This window comes from Microplitis mediator, chromosome 11 (assembly GCF_029852145.1).
Source record: "Microplitis mediator isolate UGA2020A chromosome 11, iyMicMedi2.1, whole genome shotgun sequence".
In the NCBI taxonomy this organism is placed as follows: domain Eukaryota; kingdom Metazoa; phylum Arthropoda; class Insecta; order Hymenoptera; family Braconidae; genus Microplitis; species Microplitis mediator.
The window spans coordinates 12,463,442-12,490,302 of record NC_079979.1 but is presented as its reverse complement, the minus strand read 5'-3'; the positions used below and the strand labels follow the sequence as shown (position 1 = coordinate 12,490,302).

The 26,861-nt window shown below is 29.2% G+C and overlaps 1 protein-coding gene across 10 annotated transcripts in view; it reads right to left on the bottom strand.

Moving 5' to 3' along the window:
* LOC130677334 (uncharacterized) overlaps positions 1-26,861 on the bottom strand; it is a 74,657-nt gene that overhangs the window by 36,793 nt on the left and 11,003 nt on the right. For 2 of the 10 annotated variants that reach the window (XM_057484055.1, XM_057484063.1), the window contains exons 1-3: positions 25,503-26,007; positions 10,196-10,828; positions 6,083-6,338 (exon numbers count right to left, since the gene is read on the bottom strand). In XM_057484055.1, the coding sequence (XP_057340038.1) occupies positions 6,083-6,318 (236 nt within the window). In that variant the 5' untranslated portion in view covers positions 6,319-6,338; positions 10,196-10,828; positions 25,503-26,007. Of the gene's footprint in view, positions 1-4,313; positions 4,459-6,082; positions 6,339-10,195; positions 10,829-10,902; positions 10,920-11,834; positions 12,396-25,502; positions 26,042-26,861 lie in introns of those variants that run through there. The other 8 variants (XM_057484058.1, XM_057484059.1, XM_057484057.1 and 5 more) reach the window with 7 other exon arrangements.

The following is a 26,861-nucleotide window of genomic DNA, read 5'->3' as shown; positions in this document are numbered from 1 at the left end:
GATTGGTCGACAGTAACACAACATGGCAGCCGGTGCGCGCGCATATGCGTCAAAAAGTAGCGCCAGTTTTGAGGCACGTGGCCAAGATGACTGCGCGGCGGTACGCGGGAACCACGCAAGCGCTAAATCTAAAAGCATCCCCGTTAGACGAGCATCCAGCGTTGCCGGATCACATCCTGGTGCTGCGTTGCCCTCGCCCTATCACCGAGCATCAGACGTGGATCTTGTTCATGAATCCCCGACATCACATATGGAGTTCCCGATAGTTTACTTTATTGCATTTCTCTAAACCGCTCAACTCTACATCTTGCGTATCATTTTTTTTTCTATTCCTCTTTAATGACTTTTTTATCATTAATTTTTAGTAATTAATTTATTTATGTATGAATTCCTTGCGTATTGTCGTTAAATTTAATTAGATATTAAAAATTCAAAGAGCTTAATTAAAAAATATGAATAATGAAGGAACATTTAATGCGCAGATTATATCTCGTCAAGGATTTCTTTTTTTCGGTATCACTATATACATACATTAGTATTATAAAATATGTATGCATATAAAAATATATGTAGGTAATATGGTAGAGTCTACAGCATTGATAGCACCTGCTTTTTCGCGGTGCTTGACGGTGGTTGTTTTTTTTAAAGAGAATGTGATTGAAGAGCCCGCACCTGTGATACGAACGACAATCGATAATCAGAAGCCCGTCTTGAAAACCCATGATGGGTATCCGGGAAATTCCACGAATAAAGGTCGATGTACCGATCACGAAACCCAGGATTGATGGATTATAAGTCGCAACGTTGCCGTACAATTTTACTTTATTGCTCACTCGTTATAATTCCTCTCAGTCTTATCTTTTTCTTATACCTTTCTATATATATATATGTACTTCAAATACCAATTACCAAACTTTATATTCTCATCGTTAAATTATTTAAGTTATAAAAAATATATTTTTACCCGGTTTTCACGAGTAAGTTTTATGTCTTAGTGGGCTAGAGTTTGTGACAACCGCCTGCTTGGGTGATTATTCGTCTCCGATGACGTAACGGTCGGTGACCCCCTCCTATCTGGTTCGCAAAAATATCCTATCCCGCTTACTCGGCATGTCTATCCACTGTCATGCCAGACCGACCCTTGACTTATATACATTACATATACGCACATATATAGATACATTTACTTATTTATCCACGGCGACATACAGTCAGACAGCGGATAGAAAGCGAAAAAAAAGTTTAGCTATCGAGAAAAAACGAGACGCGTAAATCCAGCAGAGTACAGAGGATTCATTATTAGACAGAAAAAAAAATTATTGACTGAAGTAAATAGGGGAGAAGGGGGCAAAACGGAGTACTTAAGGAAATACTTTTTCGAAGACTCAGATACGTAAAATTTTTTTTTTATGATATTCAAAGTAAATAAAAAAAGTTTTCAGTTGCTGTTAAAAATAAATAATTTGATTTTCGCGGGCAAAATGGGGAACTCCCTAAAAAAATAAAAAAAAACTGGATGCTAAATAGATTCGATTTAATTAAATTTTTTTATAATTGGATACAAAGGAAGAAAAAAAATTGAAGTTTTTATCATAAAAGTCGAATATTTTTCGACTGACACTCGATTTTTTAAAAGTTTAATAAAAAAAATTCAAAATAATCCTCAATTACATTTACAAAAGATTTTGGAATATTTGAATCGTTTATTTAAGAAACCCCTTAAGTCAAAAAAACAAAATTTTTCAGGAAACACAAAAAACATTTTTTTGGAAAAACTTGACATTAAAATAATAAATAAATGATTGAATACAATAATGTTAGCGTCTCTGAAAAAGATTCCAACAAGAAAAATTTAATTTTTTAACTGAAACTACTTAAAAAAATTATTTAAAGTTGATTGACTTATGGGGTTTCTCAACCAAACGGAAAAAAAAAGTTATAAAATCATTGTTTTTTTAAATGTTTCCACTCAAATCATTTATTACACTGATAAAATGAAGTATTAAATATGTATTTGAACTCTGAAACTCAGAAATTACAAAAAATTATAATTAATTTAAACATTTTAATTAGTCATATAACAGTCAACAATAAAACAACATTTGAAATTAATTTCCCAAAAAGCGCGAATTTTAAATAAAAAAAAAAAAAAAAAAAAAATGATTTCTGCAAAACTAAAACTGCATATGTTTATTTGAGTCATTGACTTATGGGGTTTCTCAATTAAATGAAATTGCTGTCACCCCGTTAATTTTTTTTCAAACGCTGATTTGATGCATATTTTGATTGATTTCTATAGAAGGACATCCAAAGAACCCAAAAATGAAAAATACCCAATTTCGTAAAAAACATGACTTACGGGGTTTCTCAAATAAACGATTCATTTGAAAAAAAAAGTTGTTTCTAATAAAATTTTGAGGGCATCCCGTTTCACCCCTCCCCCTATTTTTGATTCAAAAAAATTTTTGTAAAAACCTCAATTTTCTCGAATAAAGTAGAAATTTCCTCTGACCAAGAAAAATTCTCTTCTCAAGAAAATCTTGACTTGGTTTCCGTCAACGAATTTCTTGACTATTTTTCTGTACCAGCCCCAAAATAAAAACACATCATACATATTAAGAAATAGTAACTCCTGTATTATAATAAAAAAAAAAAAACGAAAATAAAACGCAAAAGGTATATAGCTTGAGTTTTCACGTACATAATAGTGATGATTGATGATTCGTCAGTTGAGGATTGACGGAAAGACAATATAAATAGATAAAAGAATGGTATGGAGATATGAATAGGAAGAGGGATCAATAACAACGACATTATTCTGATGTATATGCATTATATATACATATGATGACGACGACGACGACGACGACGACGACGACAATTATTACTTGCACTACTACTACTTGGTTGCTGTTGAGACACAAAGGCCGTGAAATATAAAAAAAATACATACGCATGAGGTGCAGAAAAAGAACAACTTTAATCATGGAAGCAAATCATCAGTTTTTATCCCGCGTTTTTTAAAAGGTTGGCATACTAAAACTTGGAATAATATTTTTAAATCTATTCCAAGTGGTACCGTTAGATGAGATACTTGTATCTATTATTCTTTTTTTCTTTTTTTACCAAATACTGGAAAGCTGATACAGTTACATGTCGGTATGGATTTAAAAAATTATAATTTTCGAAATAGTCCTCGGTAATAAAAATTATTAAGTTTAATAAAATATAATAATATTATAAAAAAGTCTAGTCACGCTTCATTAGTATGGAGCGATACTACTTTTGTTAAACTGTGCCATTGGTTACATTATTATTGTTATTGGTATTGGTATTGGTTGGATTTTGTTGATGTCTCAAGTCTCAAGTTTGCTGGCACTGGGTTTAGAAATAAATTGTTTAGAAAGTAATATTTGTAGTAATGGTAATTAATAAAAAAATTAATTGAAATAATAATAATAATTAGGACCGCACATCAATAAGAAATTAGCATCAGTGAAATGATAATTGTTATTGATTATGGTTAATATTTATGAAAGTAATAAATTAATTTAGTAGTCAATTAACGATTTGTGAATTTTTTTCGACAAATTAATTTTAAAAAAAAAATGCATGTGTAGAAAGTTAAAAAATCTATAGGTGCAATTTTTTAAAAAATTTTTTTTAAAATCAAAAAATTATTAAACGTCAGCTGACTCTAGTCTCTTAATTTTTGGATTTTTTTTTAAATGATAAATTATAAAAAAAAAAAAATTGGAAAAAATTGCACCTATAGTTTTTTAAATTTTCTACATGTGCATATTTTTAGATTTTATTTTTTTGTCATTTGTTGAAAAAAAACTCCAAAAATTATTAACTGTTTTAACTTCATGATCATTAATAAATAATTAGTGTGAATGTAGCAGACAGACAAATATAAAATTATAAATAAATAGAGTAACTAATTAATAAAATAAAATTTTTTAAAAATGCGCATTTAAAAAAATTTTAAATTAATAAGTGCATTTTTTTCAAATATTATTTTTTAAATTATTTCTATTTATTTATAATTTTAAATTTGTCTGTCTGCTACATTCACACTCATCTCGTCTAATAATTTCTGATTTTTTTTAAAACGATAAATTATAAAAAAAAATGATATTTAAAAAATTGCACCTATAGTTTTTTACACGTGCATATATTTAGATTTAATTTTTTCGCCATTGATTTAAAAAAAAAACTCCGAAAATTAATAACTGTCCGTTAACTTCACAATCATCCATAAAAAATATTTTTAAAAATCTGGATGTTAGTCTGCGTAAAATAAAACTCACTTCATTAGATAAATTTATATATATATACATATACTCCGATCGACGATTGGATAATCTACCAAAAGTGAAACACATTTAGTGAAACTTGTTTCATAAAATCAAATACTGGGCGGTATTTTAACACTTGGCGCACTAGCTAAGTAAATACTCCGATACTCGGTAAAATAATTATGATAATATTTTGGGGTCACTATTAAAACGCACGTGAGGTTAAAGAACGTGTACATTGACGTTAAAGGTTAGAATCGACAGGTAGCTTTCAGCTAGCAATCAAGTCATGGCACATGCGCGACTCTTTGGTTACATCCATCTCTCCGCCCCCGCACCCTTCGTATAAAGTCTATTGTGAAATACACAACTACTCAGCATACGTATGAGAAACATCGACCTCGAGTACACTAGTATATACATTTATTTTAAATACTCCATCCTACATATGTATAATTTACAAAAAATATTCAAAGAATTCGCTATTTACTCAAACGAGCTATAAATAAAATTTTATTCATTGACAAACATTCAATGAATTTAAATCCCAAGAAATATTTAACCAATCTATGCTTGGGATTTTAATTTTTTCGGGTTATTATTTATCGAGGATGCAAGTGAATGAATCAGGGGGTCATCCGTAAATGAACTTTTGTCTACTTGAACTTTTTTTTTTACTGTAGTACTGAGAGTATGAGTAGAAAAAGAGAGAAAGAAAATGAAAGACTGAATTGAGGGTCAGAATATACGTTGCAACTTAACATATGTATGTAAGCTACCTCTCTAATGACGATACTACATGCTGTGAAAGTATAAATGTGGCAACGTTGTCGTCTGGATCTGGATATTACACATTTTACTTGTATTGCCAAGTCCAAAAAAAATTTACTGAGCAAAAAGTATATAAATTTTATTATTATTTTCTCGAACTAACGGTACATGGTATAGAATTTACTGGAATTTTGTGTGAATCGTCTGATATTCAATAAAAAAAAAAAATAATAATAGTATAGTCCAGGTAGAAATATTAAGTTCGTACCTGGGAGAAGTATCTTTTTTTAAAATATAAGTAAACTTAGTTATATAAATAAATATAGTAGAGGCAAATAGTTTAACTACTGAAGCATTTGAAGGCTTCCAAAAACCGGAGGTAAGTCCGTGGCCATGACCATAATCTCGATATTTCGCAAACCCGGTCATCGACTTTTAAATTTTAAATATATGTTCTGTTAAATTAAAAGTTCAATTATAGAATTTTAATTTTTTTAAATTACTATTACTATTATAATTATTTTGCACGACTCGTTCGTGCTTTACGATCGAAAAATTTTTTCTTATTGATATTGAGTAAGAGTACTTGGAAGTACTCGGGAAAGTACGGAAGGTAAATTTAACCGAGGTTGGAAAACGAATAGCGAGCTAACGAAAATCTAGTTCAATTAACAAGATTGATTTCTCACAAGTGCTTTTCTTTTATATATGTATGTATTGTATATAATATGTATATAGAAGGCGAAGACGATAAAGTTATATCGGTAGTTGAACCAAACAAAACTGTAATTCAAGGCTTTCGTAACGTACTGTAGCATAATAATAAACATTGAGGTAAAAAAAGCGAGACGGAGATATTAATTTAATGTGACGCAATTCAGTCGCAGGAAATCCTAACGAGCAAACGGAGAACTGAAGCAATCGCGCTGCGGAAGTCTAACAGAAGACATTGTTTTATTTTTATTGGCGTATAATTTGAATTATAAATATATATAAATATATAAATTTACCGGTGCAGTTGTACAGGAGTTGATCTCGCAGGTAGATGTTGATTGTGAGAAGGCGGTGGCGGCTGGCCCTGATGAGTCTGAGCCTGAATTCGAGTCGGGGTTGCCGCACCGCCAACTAGCGAGTGTCCATGACCCCCGTGAGGATGAGGGTGATGATGATGATGCAAATCTCCGCCAACTGGGCCTCCCACCCCTAGTCCACTCACTACCTGGACTTGCTTGCCCACTGTCTCCATCACCCCTGGCGCATTATGTGCTGCAATATAAAAAAAAATTTTAATACTTTACTATAAATTGTAATTTAAATAATTAAACATGTCCCGTTAATTAAAGTTATTAAAAATAAACCGTCTGGTATATATCTAACCCAGATTTTATTTAGCTTGTTCCAAGTCGCTGGACATCATATCACGTCAACCTCTTATGTGGCGTGCAGACTCTTTACTCGAACAGATCTATGAAACGATTGCCTGATGTAGGTTAATGACAACCTGAATCTTGCTTTAGACGTGATACTTAATATTATTATTATTTATTTATTTATTTATTTATTTATTTATTTATTTATTTATTTACAAGTAATTAAAATTTTTATTTCAATAAAACTTCCTGTCATGGTCGTCGGTTCCCGATATCTACATATTAAGGGTATTTTCAGGAAGTGCCCTCCCACTTTTTAAAAATTTTTAATGATTTTCTATTGTCATAAGTGTAACAAATTTTATTAATTAATTAAAAAAAAAGTAAAGGATTAATTGAAAAAAAGAAAATTTTACTGAGGTATAGAATTTTTAAAAAATTACTTACAGTTGATATCAATTAGGACACAAAATTTGAAAATTTCGAATTATAAAATTGACTTGAAGATTTTACTGAAATTTATTTTCTAAATTTCGTTTAAATATTAATTGATGTCAACTGCAAGTAAATTTTTTTTGAAATTCTATCTCAGGGAAATTGTCTTTTTTTCAATTAATCCTTTAATTTTTTTTAATTAAGGCCATTCTCAGAAAGTGCTCCGTACTTTTTAAAAATTTTCAATGATTCAATTGTCATGAGCGAATCAAAATTTTATCAATTGATTAAAAAAAAATTACTTACAATTGATATCAATTGGGAGTGAAACGAAATTTAGAAAAGAAATTTCAGTAAAATCTTCATGTCAATTTTATAATTTGAATTTTCAAATTTTGGTGGCTAAAATTTATTAAAAAAATTTTATTTAACTCCTAATTGATAACAGCTGTAAATAATTTTTTTAAAAATCAATGTCATTGTGAAATTGTAACTGCGTCGTCCTTTTATTCAATTAATGTTTTAATTAATTAATAAAATTTTAATACAGTTGCGACAGTTTGAAAATCATTGCACATTTTTGAAAAGTGTGAGGGGCGGAGGGTTCATTGTCTGAGAATTTCCTTAATTTATAAAAAATTAAAGGATTAATTGAAAAAAAGACAGCGTAGTTGCAATTTCACTGAAATATAAAATAAAAAAAAAAAATAATTAGGAGCAAAACGAAATTTTTTAGATGAATTTCAGCCTAAAAAATTTGAAAATTCGAATTACAAAATTGAAATGAAGATTTTACTGAAATTTATTTTTCAAATTTCGTTTTAATTTCAAATAATTTTTTTTAAATTCTATATCTTAACAAATTTGTCCCTTTATTTAATTAAACCTTCAATTTTTTAAATTAATTAACAAAATTTTGATACGCTTATGAAATGTGAAAGTCATTGCATATTTTTAAAAAGTGGGGGGCACTGTCTGAGAATGCCCTTAATTTAAATTTATTATAATTACTTTTACTAATTGTAAAAGTACTTTGTCGTATGGGAAAATGCACAACAAAAATAAAATACAATATATATACTAGCAACGTACCTAAAAAAATCAGTGAATCAATTTATATGACTGTACAATGTATTGAATAATTTAATGTCACTTCCGCCAATGCTAACAGTCTATAGATATAAAAAGTGTATTGTAACTGTAAGTGACTTTAACTACAACTATAACTAGATTTTCAGGTGACTGGCAAGAAAAATATGTAATAAATATAAAATTATTTAAAGACTCATAAAGATTATATTATATATATATTTTAATAGTTATATTTATTAATAAAAATATTTTGTGTATTATCGCGTTGTTGTAATTGGGTATGTAATTAATAAAATAATTAAGTATCAAAATATATGTAAGTGTAAAATATTTATATCAAAAGGTAATATCTCAATATTACTGAGACCGGAAATGTCAACTAATAAATAGTCTGATATTAATATAAATATTTATGAAAAAATAAAAACGAATAAAATTTTTTATTGTCTGATATGGTGAATTCATTGATAAAACCTTTAATTAATTATTTTAATTGAGAATAATAAAAATAATGATAATAATAAATAATAAAATAATAAAAATGGAGAAGATAAATTTCCCTTAAGCGGATAGGGCTTTAAAGCTGAACTAACTAAATCCCTTTTAACTTTCATTCCCTTTCCCTTTATTTTCACTTTTACTTGATATTTAATTTATATGCAATATATAACTTTGTTTTATATTTTATCTTCAATACTAAAAAAAAATAAGTATCTTTTATTTTATAAATTAGTATTTAATTGATATTTTTTAGGAAAGTTTTTTTTTAGTTAAAATAATACGTCATTGCAGTAATAAAATTTATATAAAAAAACAAAATAGAATTTGGAGATAAGAGAAATTAAAAAAAAATTTTTTTTATACTTGATATTAAATTGTAATTAATTTTCGGATAAGAATATAAGGTAATTATATAGAAGTGGGTCTACGTTTTTGGTGATAAAAATAAAAGTATTTGAAATACGCATTTAATTTTAGTGCCATTTTTTTCAGCGGACTGATCTTCATTCAAAAAATTTGGTTACTTTATACTTTTTTACTTTATTTCATAGTTTTCTTCAGTTTTTCAAGGATTTTTTTATCAAAACTATTTTCTGGGTTACTATCTTATTTTTTTTCGTAAAGTAGATGAAAACTGCCCGGGAAAACTTGATTCAGGCTCGCTTCACTTTATTTTCTTTTCAAGTTATCGATTTGCCGACAATTTCCCGATAAGATCTTGGCTTTTTCGACTTAAATTAAATTTTTGTCAACTTTATTCGTATTTTTCCATCTTAGTTTGAATTTATTCGTCTTGACTCAAGCACAAGTCTTCCACTTTACTTTTGACTTGCTGAACCAAGTCGAAAAAAGTTATTTATTCGCATTACTTTAGACTTGATCAATCAAGTCGAAGTCGAGCAGTATTTTTTAGTGCAAAATGTGTTTTTCGCTTTGTATTTTAAGTCGAAGAAGTCTAAACCAAGTCAATTTTGACTTGATTTCGACTTTTTCGTCTTAAATCATGACTAAGTAAGCCAGTAAAATCTAAACCAATGCGAAAACTCAATGTATTTCATATCTCCGTAAAAAAAAGTCGAGTTTGTCTTCTAAAAAACAGCTCGAAATTTCGACTGGGTAAAAAAAGTCCGTCTCAAGTTTTATTTTTGATCCGGGTAAAGAAAATAACGCAAGGGCAATTTGAATATCTAAATTGTGACGGATTTCAGATGATAAAAAAGTAACCCAGAAAATAATTTTTTAAGAAAAATCCTTAAAAAAAATTGCAACGACATGAAATTTTCAATAAAAAAATGAAAAAGAAAATGTTATTCAAATTTTATGAATAGATAGTTACACCCACTCATAAATCCACCGAAGTGCTAAAAAAAGTGGCACCAAAACGAAGTCCATAATCATTTACTTTTTTGTTATCGCCAAAAACGTAGGCCCCACTTCTATGTAATTACCTACTGTAATTTATTTCATAGATAATTTATATTTATTTTCTCAAGATCTGGAAGTAAGTCTACAAATATGATAATTTCTAAGCATTGATAAATTATTTAATCTGTAATCTTTATTTAAATCAAACAACGATAGCTGTTAGTTCGTGGCAATACGTAAAATTGCGGTAAATTCATATGTTAAATAAACAATAAATAAAATATGAGATTAATTTAAATTTAAAATAAAATTATCGTATTATAAATATATACGTATATGGGGAGGCTTAATAAAACTTACCAGTAATGACATCACCCACAGCAGAAAAAATGATAATATCCTTGTTTGAGTGGTCTCAAGTCACGAGGACGCGGCTGGTGCTGCCGCTGCTGCAGCGATGACACTGAACGCGCACAAGGACGCACTTTTAAAAGTAACGCTCGAATACACGCGCCCGTGCATCCAGCCGATTATTAACAAACTTTGTAAGCCCGTGTGTCAATAACAATAACAGAACTAAATCAATAAATAAATTTATTATTTACTTTATTAATTAATTAATTAAATGTAAGAGAATAACTCCCACTTTATTCACTCTCAACACTTTCTACCACAAATATTCACACTATTATCCCTTTCTACTCCATTCGGTACACTAATATCACGTCACCAACTTTTTATTTATTTAATAATAATAATATTAGTATTAATAATAATGATAATAATAATAATATATTTATTTATATCCTTACTAATTAGCTTCTGAATATTAAATTTGAATTTGTTGCACTTTACTATTTTTAAATTTTTCACGTTGATTTATACACAAGCACAGATGATAAATTCAACCAACATAATTCTCTCTCGTTTATTATTTGTTGATCGTATGTGTCGTTGCACTTGTTCTTGTCCTCGTCCACCAAAGGTATTACTCTGTAAATTACAAAATATTATAATTATAATTTTACTTAACAGTTTCAAATTTAAAAACAAAAATATAACAATACGTGACGCGATGGATGTAATTGGGGTAGTACTGAAAGCCAGTGGCTTATTCATATAAATAAATATATGTGGCTAATACGGTAAACATAGGAAAGTTTTTACAACTAATATATATATATATGTGTGTGTAAGTAAAGTTTGGTAGATGAAACGATAATTAGCCGTACATGTTAGTAACCTTGGTTCGGTCTATTGTATTATTTGAATACATATCCGAAGTAAAAAAGGAGAAAAAAAAAAGCAGAGTAGATGAATATGATTTTTGATCGCTCGCGGATGAACCGAGGAAGCGTGACAGAAGGTGGAGAGGGTGGGGAAACTGAAGGTTGAAAAGTCTGGGATTTCTCTTTATCTTTATCTTTCTCTGTTTCAGTTTCGTCTCTCTCGGTTCTTATTGTCTTCACAGGTGGCATATTGCGCGTGGTTTCATGGTGAGTAGTCTTCTGTTCTCTGTATATTTTTTTTTTCTTTTATTTTATTTAGTTTATTTGCGTACGTGTGAGTGTTTGCTGGTTGTAAAGTATACACATGTGCGCGCGCAGGTGTAAGTGAAAATGCCGCGGTGGTGGCAGGAAGAATATAACGGAGAACAACAAAAAGTAGAAGAACAAGAAGAAGAAGAAGAAGAAAAATAAAAAGTTGTAAAAAAGGATGAGGCAGATAGAAGTGCAAATGCATGCAGGGATAGTAAACCAACAAAATTGATGATGAATAATAATAATACGAATGAGGTAGACAAAGCAACGAAACTCTTTATCACTGATCAGTTGACACGCGATACACTCTCACGTATCTTTTTATACTATTATATTAGTCTCTTGAAAGCCCCCATACAACAATAAATATATAAATATATATCACTCATTCACTCTCTATCTATCTCTTTATACATTTTGTTTTATCTATCTCAGTGGTCTATTCGTGACCATCGCACCTCGTGACTTGGGTTAGGTCGCTCGCCTTCGACTTGCATCTCTCAACCTCTTCGAGACTATTCTTCCAACACCTCGTGTCCTGATAATCCGCGGTCGCGGTCGCGGTTCCAGGTTCCGTTTCTTCTTTCTCCACCTTACACTTCTTCCTCGTTGATAAACGACGCGTTCCCGTCATCGCCACAATAAAAAACCAACCCACCACTACACTGGCTCCAGAACAGGTCGTAGCTGCATCAGGGTTGTTTTCTTTTTATCACCGACTGCTCGATAACTTTATTTAGTGCGTAATATCCCTTGCCTGGTTTTTATTATTTATATTTTTTATAAATAATGATAAATTTTTTTAAAAATAAAACGGTATCGCATATATTTGTTGCTGTGTGAACGACGTTGTCTGAGTCAGTTGAATGTCAAAAAGTAAATACACGCATATTGAGTGCGCGCGCACATTGATGTCTAACTCTCTTTTTAGTCTCTCTTCTATCACTTATTCGCTTCTATTATTCTTTTCTTCCTCACGTCACTCTATTCTCAACTCCACCTATTAATTCTTCATTATTTTTTTTGCTCACCAGCAATATGTCTATACGTTTTTAAATCAGAAGCTCTTGGTATGAGTAATAAAATCCATCAGCTATGACGTTATCTGCAACAAATAAAAAGTATGTTTTTATTATTTGATAATTAATAATAATATTTTTAAATAGATTTTATCAGCAAGGCATTAAGAGGGACCACTAGTGTGAAATTTTGAAAAAAATAAATTTATTTTTTTAGCATATTTTGATAGTCTATACAGGGTGGCCACAAAGAAATGATTTCAAAATTCCCTGATATTTCCCGGTTTTCCAGTAAAGTTTTTCACATTTTTCCCTGATTTAGAAATTTTATTCGTGTCATTTAGATATTCAAAATTTCAATTATATTTTCATTTTTAATAATTAAATTTAATAATTAAATCATGCGAGAAACCAGAAAAAATGGCAATAAAATAAATTTATATTGCCTACTTTTGATTATTCGATGTTAAAAATGTATAAGTTAAAATGATTAATAAGAAATATTATGATTTAAACAAATTCAAAATACACTGGTTACAAAAATTAAGAGATATTAAAAAAATTTCAAATTTTTTAGTAATTTTCAACAGTTTGTAACTCGAAGGAAAATGGTCGTACAATAAAAACAAAAAGTCAAACTGTAGCCTCAAGTGTCTAGTTTTCTGATCTGGGTCTTAAAATTTTTTTATTATGCACGGTTCCGGAGCAATCAAAAATCAATGATAATTGTCGAAAAAACTTTATTGAAGCTTGAAGACCGTTTTTACGACGAGCGAAAATTTGGTAAATTTATTTTTCGATAGTTTTCTTAGGATTACTCCGGAACCGCACATAGTAAAAAAATTTAAAGACCAGATCAGAAAACTAGACACTTGAAGCTACAATTTGCCTTTTTTGTTTTTGACGTATGACCATTTTCCTTCGGGTTACAATCTGTTGAAAATCACTTTAAAATTTGAAATTTTTTTAATATCCCTTAATTTTTATAACTAGTGTATAATTTAAAATTTTTTTAATTTTCAACTGTTACAATTTAATTCCCGGATACTTTTAGAAATTCCCTGACATTTCCATGATATTTCCCGGTTGCACTAAATTCCCTGATAATTCCCGATATTCTCGGTTCGTGGCCACCCTGATTATACCTTCAAAAATGGCACTAAAATTTCAAGTAGTTTTTGAATTACAGCCATTTTTCAAAATTGCTGCTATAACTCGAAGACAAATCATCCGATCGATTTGATTCTTATTGCAGCTTCTTTTATATTTCTCCATACCATGAGCCTCCAGTTTTCAGATCGAATAAAAAATGTAATTTTGCCAAGCCAAAAATCGTCAAATTTTAGCGCGAAATTTGAAACTCTTTTTTAAAAACCCCGCCATTTTTTTAAATTTAAATTTTTCTTTTCGACCCAGGGTCATGGTACAGAAAATACCTTCTAGTTCAATAAACTTTTTGGTTTTTTTTATTTCATGCACTGAAGGTCGCTATCACCGCAGCAGTGAGGACTTTTTTTTGAAGCCTTGGGAGATTGCGAATAACTCGCTGAATTTTCAATTTTTCGGTCCAAAAATTTTATCATATATTCATTATATATCCGCAAATGTATCCTTAAAACATCAAAATATTCCATGCAGTTTTTTTTTAAATTCCCAAAAATCATCTTTTTTTAGGCTGTCACACTAGTGGTCCCTCAAAATAGTTTGCTGATAAAATATCAAAAAATTTTTTGAATTTATTTAAAAAAATCTCAAAGCTAATCAACCATTCAGTCAGTCAGACATTAAACGCATCAACACACAAAATGGAGCAATATCTAGTAGGAGATACTGCTGGAGATCAGATAAAGGGAGAGATTTAATTTAAATGGTCTTAGGATTGGATAAAGGGTCTACATATGTAGATATACAGAGCATATGGTCGCATCATCAATGTTGGCGTGACCTCGGTCTTGCCAGACGCCCGCCTGCACGAATAATCTTATGGCTCCTCACGCGATTATCGAAAGCCCTCTCTTTATAAACTTCCTCACTCTCCCACGAAGACCAACAGTTTATATATAAGAGTAAAAAGCAAACAAGATACTATTCAAATATTATCAAAGATAGTTTACATTTTAAAATCTTTAAATAATTTTTATATTTTCTCTATTTCCATCTCGAAAAAAATTCAATTCACTCCGTTTCAGTTACAAAGAAGCTTTTGCATCAGATGATTATTATATGAGACCATCGAGTTTTATATCCCAGGTATTTTCAGAGCTACTTTTTTTTTATACGTCTCTCATTCACGTGCAATCAGTCGTCTATGTAATGCATATATCATGACGTCGACGACATCCAGCAGCTAAATTAGCAATCGATTCGACCAATTCCCCACCCATTACTAATTTAAAATTTATCCTGACATTATATTTTTATTCTACTTCTGATGATCCATTGTAGCTTCAGATAACGAATGATATTTTTTATCAAAGACCTTTTGAAAAATAAATACGAGTATTAAAAGAACGGATATCGTAGTAAGGAAGTGGGCCGCGAAATAAAAATAAACAAAGACACTGTTCCCTTTTTTATTTTTTATTCAATTTGAATTGTCGCTTTTTCGAGTCTTCGTCTTCTTCCTCTTTTGTGCCGTCAGTCTCAATCACGATTATTTTAAATATTTTTTTTTTACTATTCTCTTTGCCTGTAATTACGCTTCAGGAATAAACAATAGGGGATGAAAGAGGTGTCGGTATATGCACCGTGCGTACTAACAACTTTTATTCCAAGAAAATATATATTTCCAAGTAGTATTTTATATTTTTGGCGGCTTAAAAATAGCCAATCATTATCTCAAATGCATACACAATAAGATGGTAAATAAAATAAATATGTGCATAGCGGATCACTTTATTTACTTATATAGATATATATAGATATGGGTTTTTTTAATTTAAAAGTAGACAACACTTCTGATGTATCTGACATATGAGTGAGCGTCACTGTCCGACTAGTTAGAGAGTGCACGAAAAGTAGAACACGAGAAGGTGACGCAAATGTTTCTCAACTAATTAGAGACGCATAGATTGACGCTAATCAGCGAAAAATGGCTGTATTAACAGTCAACTTTGAATTGATCTAGTTACATTGGATTCACTTTAACGAATCCACTAGGGTTTTTTAAATAAATACAATAGAATAGTATATTGTACAACTAGTGCGGTAAGTTGTCGATTGCCCACGAGAGCGAAGTTGAGCGCACGAACGAAGTGAGTGCGCTCATTCGCTCGAGTGGGTAATCGACAACACCGCACGAATTGAACACAGTTTTTTTTATCATTAATGCAATATAAGTACTATCTTAGTGCTCGCTGTTTTATTCTCCAAGTAGCTTTTTGCTGATTCAACTGTTGCCGCGACATTTTTGTGGGTTATACGATAATCTGCATACGGGAAGTAAATTTGAGTGCGACAAGTTTACTTGTCGCACGCAGATAATCGTTTAACGCACACAAATGTCGTGGAAACAGTTGAATGGGCAAACAGCTATTTGGCGAACAAAAGAGCGTGCACTAAGATAGTACTTATATTGCATTAATGATAAAAAATAAATTTCGTTCCTGTAAACTTTAAATTAAATTTGCAGCTAAACTATTAAAAATACAGGAAACACACAAGGGGACAAATTTGTAGAGAATTAAATTTCTTACAAAAAAGGTATTTGCAAAAATTTACGTAAACTCAATAGTTAATCAGTTATTTTAATTAGAATTTCAAATAAAATATTTTTGTCACACATTTATTTAGTGAACCTGAAGTTAGCAGACAGTTGACAATTTTCAAATTTCTTTTCAATATTTACAAGAAAAAAAAAACCAAAAGTATGCACATGTAGAAAATTAAAAAACTATAAGTGCAATTTTTAAAAATATTTTTTTAAATAATTTTTCGTTGTGAAAAAAATAAATAAATAATTAAATGTCCTCTAACTTCAGTGTCATTTTATTTAAAACTTTAAATCGAAATTCTAACTAAACTATCAAAAATACGCGAAAAACACAAAGGAAGAAATTTGTAGAGAATTAAATTTCCTATAAAAAAGGTATTTGCAAAAATTTACCTAAACTGCTACATTCACACTCATTTTTTTAAAACTTTAAATCCGAATTTGAACTAAACCGTGAAAAATCCACGGAAATCCCAAAGAAATAAATTTGCAGACTAAAATTTCCTAAAAAAAAATTATTCAAAATTTTCACTTAAATTCAACAATTTACTGATTAAATTTGAATGTAAAATAAAATAATTCTTGACAAGTTTAAATTTAAAAGTCAATAAAATTGTTTTTGTTTCTGAGATAATGAGCACAAGTATAACGGTATATTATTTTATATATTTTAATAATATAATATAAAATTATAAATAAATAATCTTTATAATCAGAGATTTAAAAATTGGAAATATGACGCGTGGGTAAATACGTGGGTGAGCTCCCACGAGTAGAAAAAGAAGAAGGTGAAGGAACGTAGTAAAATAACGCGGATACATATCTCTTGTCTCTTTACTAGGTGTTTTTATATGGAAATTGCGAAATTATAAAACAACAACCAGTAGCAACAACAACGTCGTCATCTTGGTCGAGGCATTGCGTGTTGCAATAATACACGAATGCAAATTTAACAGAATGACAGCTAGGTTTGGTCGGTTGGTCGGTCGGATGGTTGGTTGAGTTCTTGTAGGAATTCGCATTGAGAAAATGCATCAGACTTTAAATAAAAGTGACGAAAATAAAAAAAAACATGTAGAAGATGAGGATGAAGATGAGGATGAAGACAAAGTGAAGAAATATAAATAAAGTAAAAGAAGAAAGATAAAGAGAACGCGAGTTGAATGTAATATTCTCCGAGCTTCCGGCGTAGAATAGAGTTGAAGAGAAGACGTGTCTTTGATGGTTCTCTACTGCTATTTCTCTTGAGTACGTGTTGCTCGTGCAATGCGTTCATGCCAATGTGTTTCTTCCATTGACAAATAAAAATAAAATAAATAAATAACAAAAATTGACATGCTCTCGTCAATGAATCGAATGAATTTTTAAACCAACAAAATTCAAACAGAGATGTACATTGTGTCAAAATGTCTTCCGGTGGAAATGAGCAAAGAGGAAATGTAAGAAAAAAATATCGAAAAATTTATATCCGATCAATATTGAGTAAGTTATTTTTTCTTGTACCCTATTTTTTTATCACTGCAGATAAAATGCGTTGTCTTGATTTTATTACATGAACAATATATATATATATATATTGAATGTGCAGACTCTAGACGTGATACTTATTGCTGTCATTTCTATTGCCATTATACTTCTTTTATAGACTATATATTTCTTCAGCGATCTAGCGAATTTAATGCCATTATTAAATAGCCTGCTTTAAAATCGAAACTAAAAAATATTAAGAAGATTAATTACGACAATAACAATACTAAGGCAGTTTAAATATTTGAATGACCCATTTTATGTGGATGGTCATAAGAGCGAGATGAACTCGATTGATTTTGGAGCAGGAAAATAAATAGTAATGGTAAAATCAAGGCGAGTTGTAACAAAAGTTTAGCATCCGATCGATATTTTCTTTATATAACAGAATCTACTGGTTTTGTAGCTGTATAAAATGGTCCACTGCCTATGATATTTGCTCTTACTGATGTAGTTGAGTAGTCAAGTAGAGGATACGTCGAAATGCTCAGTGACTCGTTGTCGTGACGAGTCATGAAAAGATTAAACGAACAAGACGTAGAGCGACCGGTTGTTCTTGAAGACAACTTTACAAGTCCCCACTTTACTTATATACATATATATATAGATATATATGTGTGTGTGCATTACTGGTATGGGTTTTACCTCAATTTTGTAGCAGTGTCTGGTCATGATGATCACCAACATCAGCACAACATAACAGTGCATGCTAGTGCATAACAGAGCCAAAGAGAGAAAATAAGAGAAAGAAGAATGAGCGACACAAAATGGCGGGGAGTTAACTGAGATGGCCATCAGCCAATTCTACTTGCAATTTTCCACGTTTTATTTAAAACCAAACATATTTTTATTCTTTTATATTTAAACTACAATAATATTAGTCGAGATATCGGAGTTCGATCGATCGACACGACGCGCCCTAAAGCCTTCATACTTTCTATTATTTTATTTTTATTTTATTTTTTTACTTCACTTTTATTCTCCATTCAATTAGAGAAGAAATGAAAATAAAATAAACGTCCAGCTAATTTTAAGAAGTAAAAATAAATATTATTTCGTTGTTACAGTCAAGCATATATATATATATATATATATATATATATATTTCATTGTTATTGTTATCAAATTATTGGTATGAAATATAAACAATAAAGTTTTTGACTTTAAACATTTATGATTCATCATTTTAAAGGTCAACTGACAAGTTGAAGAACATTATTTTAAATTTTATATATATATATATATGTATATATATGTGCGTACTTTTTATATAGTTCCAAGTCCAACGTCATTATTATTTTTTGTTATCTGAAAATACAAAATGTACTCGTCTGAAGAAACTAAACTCTTTTTTTGTTTTTACAGAACTATAAGATAATATTTAAATAAATTATCAAAGTTAAATAACAATGGACAAGTATATGACATATAAGAATATTAAACAATGATCAACTGCGGAAGGACAGAATAATAGTTTTTAGTTGATAGTAAGATTTTAAATGGAAGAAATAAAGAACCGGGCAATAGTGACATGACTCCAGAGAGCATATACGTTAACCACAAAATGTCCGAGATTAACTTTGCTCATAAATTATTTCGTAGCTGCTCTACTTTAGTAGAAGATAAAAAAAAGAAAAAGTTTCGAAAAATAATAATAATAATAATTATTATTGTTATTTTTATAATAATAATGAAGGAAAGAAAGTAAGAAAGAAAGAAAGGAGGGAAAAGCCAATATTTCCCCAGCAACCAATAATATTCGTGATAATCTTAGAGATGAAAATGTGTCGCGTAATATTGAATTTTTTAAATTTTCTCATTTGTCGCACCTGAAGTACTTGCAACTATTGATTGCTTTCCCTCTCTCTCGCGAATAAAATTAATTTAAACTTAAATAATTCAGTGATTTTAAAATAACGCGAGGCATTTCGCAAATTGCATCAGCATCAATTCAAGCACTTCCTCTCCCATTCTCTAAACATCCGGAATTTTTCATCCGCCACAAGAGAACATAAAAAAAAAAAAACTACAACAAGACAAAGTAGTTTTTATAAAAAAAACTAAAAGACCCAAATTCAAATTCCTCAACTTGGAAACACACATCACATACTCGTACTATACTCAGTATACTCTAGTCTAGATTCTGTGTAAAGTTTGTTTGAGTTTACGAACGCGGTTTGCCGCCAAGGATACCTCGAGATGAGAAAGAGCAAACCTGTACTGGATTTTGGGGCGTGTTGGAGCAAAGAGAGGATGTACATGATGTAATGTAACGTTAATTATGCCTAGAATGTTTACTGGCTGGCATTCGATCCTGCTGGTGGTGATGCTGATGATCGTATCACGATGACGACCATGATTCAACATTCTCATTGTACGTGTCCAATCACTATTGGTTTCCTTCTTATACCGTATGCTTAAAAAATTCCTCAGCATCACTTAAAACAACTCATACTACAATACGATAAATTTACAGTAATAATAATTATTTATTATTTTGTTTATTTTTAAAATTCAACCAATATGGCGATTGAATAAATATTTGCATATGAGTAGCCGTCTACATAAAAGTTACGTCTGTGAAAAGAATATAAAGAACTATGGATGTGTATATATGTAGATATGTATGTATGTCTCTGTTTAAAGGACGCGTTAAAAACCGACCACGTATTGGAGTATAGTAGAGTTGTGTTGGTAAAGGGCCATTATACATACGAGAGCTTTTGGATTAGACTGATGTGTATAAGAAAAATATGCACGTGTGTACTGGTCAGCTCTTTATATGTACGATGATGATGGAAATGAAAAAGATCCGGGCCATTCTCTGTATTCTGACTCACACTAGTGGACACTCATACCAAGCCAAGACCAAGACTAAAACTAAGACCAAGAATGAGGATATTGAGAAGAATATTCAAACCTGACTAAAAATTCAGGGTCCATTTTAAAAAACTAAATGTACTGGTAAAAATTTTTATGAAAATTCAGAAAAAAAGTTATAACGCAATTTTCAACTCAAATTCTGAAAGTTAAGAATCTGAAGTTTTGAAATTTCAGAATGAAAGACTTATGAAAATTTAATACGCTTATGAAAATTAATACGGAAAAATCTATTTAATTTAAGATCAAGTTAAGTATGAAAATTAATATAATTTTTCGGAATATTTAGATGAGTATTTGTTAAATTAAAAACGTTATTCAAAATATTAATACGCAATCTTATATGAAATTTTATGAGTGTGAATGTAGCAGACATCAGACAAATTTAAAATAATTAATAAATAGAGTAAATAATTAATAAAATAAAATATAGAAAAATACGTATTTAAAAAATTTTGTAATTAGTGAGTGGAATTTTTATACATGTTATTTTTTTAATTATCTACCCTATTTATTTATAATATTCGATTTTTTAGATGTCTGCTACATTCACACTCGTGAAATTTTTAACAAAAATTCTTAATGTTAATATATATTCAAATATTAAAGTTTAGAATCAAAATTTCAAAATTAATAAAAATTTAATAACTTTTTTCGTAACATTCAGATCCAATATTATTAAATTTCATTGTGATTCTCAATATTAATAAAGATTTAAATATTAAAATTCAGAAAAAAAAATTTGAAAATTAATAAGAATTATAATAAATTTAATAACTTTCTTTCGCAAAATTTATAACCAATATGATTTGTTTCTTAAAAATTCCTGCAGATTCAAATTCAAAAATTAGCAAATATGTTTAATTTTTCTATAAATTTATCCTCTCGACCTAAATATCAACATATTAAATATATAAAAAATATTTTTTTATAATTACTACTGCAATTAAATATTGAATTTCCTATACACTCAAAATATGTATATATAAATAATATAATATTATGATATTTTAATGTAAAATACGATAATGGCGATAATTACGAGCAAATAACAGCAGAAGGTCGTTTAAAATTATTTTTGAGTAAACTGAAATTCGTACCGTGAATTTTTATATTTTCTTTATGTCCCACTTATCAAGTGTTAATTTAATTATTTTAGATAATGATATATTTATACAATAGCCATGATAAAAAGCTATTGTCAATAACTCTATACGTATATTTATTTCTTTTAATTATTTAAGTCTTTTTACCAATGACATCATATCACTCAAACCTATTCTCCACGTCATCATGCATTTTAGTCACGTAAAAATATATCGATTCTATTTTTGTTCACTTAATAATTTTCTAATTTTATTGGATAAAACTTAATTTGTTTTTTTTTTTTTCTTTCATTTATCTGTTAAATAAAAATAAATGTATTGATAAACAAAAATTAAAACGTAATTCAAAATTGAAACAATGAAAACAAGTCTGAATATAAGTTTCTAAAAAAAAATATAGTTAATAATTTGTTTGACTAATGACAATCACTAATGACACACTTTTATCACTAAGTAAATTCTATTTTTCGAAACTAAATCACGACGTAAATAATTATCACAAAAATATTAAATTATTTTGTTGACCAAAAATGCATTTACTCCTATCGCACATAAACACTTAAATTTTTTTACTGCCAATTAAATTCAAAAGTAAAAATATTTGTACTTGAAATTTTTATTTTTATATATCTATTGGAATTTTTTAATTAAAAAAATAAAACATATAAGAAAATCACTGGCATAAAACTGAAGCCAATAAAGACTTAAATGAGTGTGAATGTAACAGACAGACAAATTTAAAACTATTAATAAATAGAGTAAATAATTAATAAAAATCAATTTAAAAAAAATTGCGCATTTAAAAAATTTAAAAATTATCAAGTGCATTTTTTTTTAATTATTTATTCTATTTATTTATTATTTTAAATTTGTCCGCTAAATTCACACTCGCAGACTTGAAATATTTTTTTTTAATTTCACCCGCGTTATTTAAAAAATAAACTTAAAAAATGTATAGATATATATATATATATATATATATATATATATATATATATATATATATATATATATATATATATTCACTGATAATTAAATACGAACACTGATACTTTATCATTAATAAAAAAAATAGTATTATCACCACTGATAAAGATTAGAGAAAATTTAGTAAGATAATAAACTACCTGACGTTATTTTCTACATAATAATAATAATTATTGATTTAAATGAAAAAAATATAGGCGTAAAATGAACAAGTACGTCAACGCGTCGGTATAATAAATTTCAATGTCGACGTTCACAAAATGGAACTTGCTCAATTATTATTTATACACTATAAAATTATTTGTTCATTATTTTCACACGTGTATAAACTCTCGATATTTAAAAAAAATGCAGGAATTGTAAATTAATAGAAACTAAGAAAATTTCAAATCTTGAAACCCAGAGAATTAAAATACAAAATAAATAGAATATACGTACAGTAAAAAAATAATCACTCGTCTACCGTCGGTAAGTTGATTAAATAAAAAATAATAATAAAATGAGTGGCATGAGATCTATAAATAATCATCTAACTATTTGTAGTTTGAAGAGGTCATATACTCTTTTGTAGTTTCGTCACTATTTAAGTCTATTTATTTATTCATTATTATAATTATTATTTTAATTTTATATTTAAATTCACTGGGAATAAGAAAACACTCGCAAAATCCTGATAGTAAAGTTAGCGAACACCCGACAATTTTTTTAAAACTTTAAATATTAAATAAAAATGTTTACAAAATAAAAATAAAAAAATGCATGTGTACATAATTCAAAATTCCGTATATGCATTTTTTAAAATTTTATCTTTAACTATTCAATTATTTTTATATGCAATTAAAAAATTTTCGTATGTTTGCTACATTTACACTCATCACAAAATCGTACCTTGACGACAAACTTTTTCGAGTCCTTGAAAATGATAACGGAAGTAAACGTGAAGAATTGGTTTTGTGTACGAGTCCGGATGATAGAAAAGATGGGCGTAACATACAGGAAACATAACACCGTCTTGCTCACTCACTCAAACTCTTTCGCTCACTCTTTCATGCACTAGGTTTAGTTGGATATCGCACTTTACTTTTAACGGCACATAATAACATACTGAAATTACGCCAGTTAGTATTAGTACATACTCGCATTTAAAAAAAAAATAAAAAGAAGGTTATGGAAAAAAAAAAAGTAACCAATAAAAATCGAACCTGGGAGATTCGAGCGTGGTCTAGAATCCGTCGTCGAGGTCTTCGTCGTAGTCCAAGGGTGGTACGAGCCCGGCGTTTGCGCCGGGTCAACGTGCACTACTGGAGAAACTCTGTCGAGAGAACACAAGCCGCACACCGAGCACCGAGTACGAGGAGATGGCGTAGTCGCGCGTCCCACAATATTAAATGCTCTCCAATCATTTCTTCTTATTCTTATTTTCTTCTTTTAATTGTTTTATTATTTCAGTTAATTATCTTCACTATCTGATGTACAAAACACTATCTTCGTCATCAACATCATCATCATCATCATCATCATCATCATCAGCAGTAGTGTCATCAGTATCAATATCATAAACCTATCACAGTTATTTTAAAAAACTATTAATTAACACAGAACAAATATTATTATCACTAATAATAGTCTTCGTAACACCAATAAATTTTTATAAATTCCTGTATATTTTATCGTACTGAGCAATAAGTTCATTTGGTGCTGACACCATCCAAGTTTGCTCGCTTTTATTATCAGTATTTAAACTTTCCCAGCGTAAACTGAACAGTGAAAAGAGAACACTCACAGTAACTTAATAACTTATTTTAAAAAATATATATATGTACATATATATATATATATATATATTTATAATAATTAATAGAATTATGATCCTGAAATTTTAGAGTGGATGCAGATGAGACATTTTTATAAAATTTAAATATGAGTGGGAATGTAGCAGGATCAGACAAATTTAAAATTATAAATAAATAGAGTAAAAAATTAAAAAATATATATTTGAAAAAAATGCACTCATTAATTTTGAAATTTTTTAAATACGCATTTTTCTTAAAATTCATTTTATTAATTATTTACTATATTTAGTAATAATAAATTTGTCTGATGCCTGCTACATTCACACTGAATTTTAAATTTTAAATAAATAAATAAAGGAATCAAAATAGTGAATTTAAAAAAATGCACGTACTAATTTTTCATTGAACTAAATATGAATTTTTTTATTTTTATTATACTGCATTTTATTTATTTATTTAAAAATTTAAAAATTCCCACTTGTCACTCATAAATTGACACAAAAATTTTTGAATTTTTTTTTCTCCAAATAAATTACTAAAAAAAAACTAAAAAAATACACTTGTAGAAAATTCAAAAAACTATAAGTGCAATTTTTTCAAATAATTTTTTTTTAGTAACTTAACGTTTGGAAAAAAAATAAAAAATTATTAGACGTCGGATAACTTCAGTATCATTAGAATTTGTTGGTTTTTATTTAAATTTAAATGGAGGCTGAGATGAAACCGTTTGGTTGCTGATTTACAGTTTATTTATTCAGCGATTGAAATAGAAAAAAATATTTTTATATAGAGAGTGTTTAGTTATGAAAAAATAGAAAAATAAAATGAGTTATAGAAAGGCCTGAGAAAAGAGATAAAATAATTAGACAAAGAGCAAAGCTTGTTATGGATGCAGAGTAAGCGTTGGCACAGACAAGGACGGTAATAAAAGTTAGTTTTAACCGAGTTATAAATGTTTTACGAATAATTGTATGTGTTATCATCAACACATACATTTGATATAATAGTAAAAAAAAAAAAAGAAGTATATGAAATTATATTCTATTTGCTCTCGACTTTTATTAAATGAATCACCGATTATTTCCACGTATTTGTTACCCACCATCAGATTTGAAAGTTATTTTAAAATTTAAAAATAAAAAAACTCGCGCTCGCTATATGCAGTAGCCACTAAATAATAATAATAATCACTTGGTATTTACTCGCGACGAATTAATCGAATTATATTTAAAACACAACACACATTGCGATTAAACAAAAACACAGAACATATTTTAAATATGATAACACAAATATATATATAATATAAGAGAATGAACTGGGTTATAAAATATTAAGAAAGATGTAACTGGTGGTGTTGCTGGGACTGCTGCTATGCGTTTGATACTCGTTACGACAATAACACGGCACGTATTTTATATTTTAATATTTTAAATTTTAAATAAATTATTTATTTCGCGGTAATTTGTTTTAAATATTTAAAATATAAATGAAAGCAAACCCTGATGGTATTTTAAATTTATCCAGGGTATGGTGGCCGATTTTCAGGGCCCATAGATTTTCAGGGCCGGCAGGTTAACGTCACGAGAGAAATACACTACACCGACACAACCATAGATCGAACACACCGTGGACGGACGTAAGGACAGACGGATGGACGGTTGGCCGGGCGAGGCGAGGCGGCAAAAACTGAGAGAGACCGAACCAGTGAGTGAGTGAGCAAGTGACCGAGTAAGGGGTCAGGGGGAAGGGAAGGGAGAAAACTACGTCGGCGTCTGGAGGGACAAAGACCGAAAGAGATTACGGTACCGCTGGTGTGAGCTGGGGAGAGAGATGCAAGCGGCAGGGGGGCGCCGACTTTAAATGGGAGAAGGGGAGTTGCGGCAGGACAGGGACGCGTCGAGGAAGGGCCCAGGTGGCGCTACTCTTCCTACTCATCTACATTCTACATCTATTCCATACCCCATAGGCTCTATTCTATACCAACTACATAATAAATAGACTTCTTTACTTATATTACTATGAATCCTATAGATCAACAACTCACGTTAGATTTTTAATAGTGTAAGTGTACAAAATTATTATTGTGTCCGACTATGAATTTTCTTTTTTTTTAAATATTCATATTTTTATTGCAGGATTTTTGAATCTACACTGAGAAAAAAATACTATTGTCCTAACAAGAATTTCTTAATTAAAGAAATCCATTAAAAATATTTTTTTTTTTATTATTAATCATTAATTTCTTGAGAAAAAAGCATCAATATTTATTTTTTAAATTTTGAAGTCAGCAGACAGTAATTTTTGAATTTTTCACCAAATCAATTACAGAAAAAAAAAGAAACTAAAAATATGCACATTTAGGTGCAATTTTTTCATATATTTTTTTTTTATAATTTATTGTGTAAAAAAAATCCAAAAATTATTAGACCTCGGCTGACTTCAGTATCATTTTTTTTTT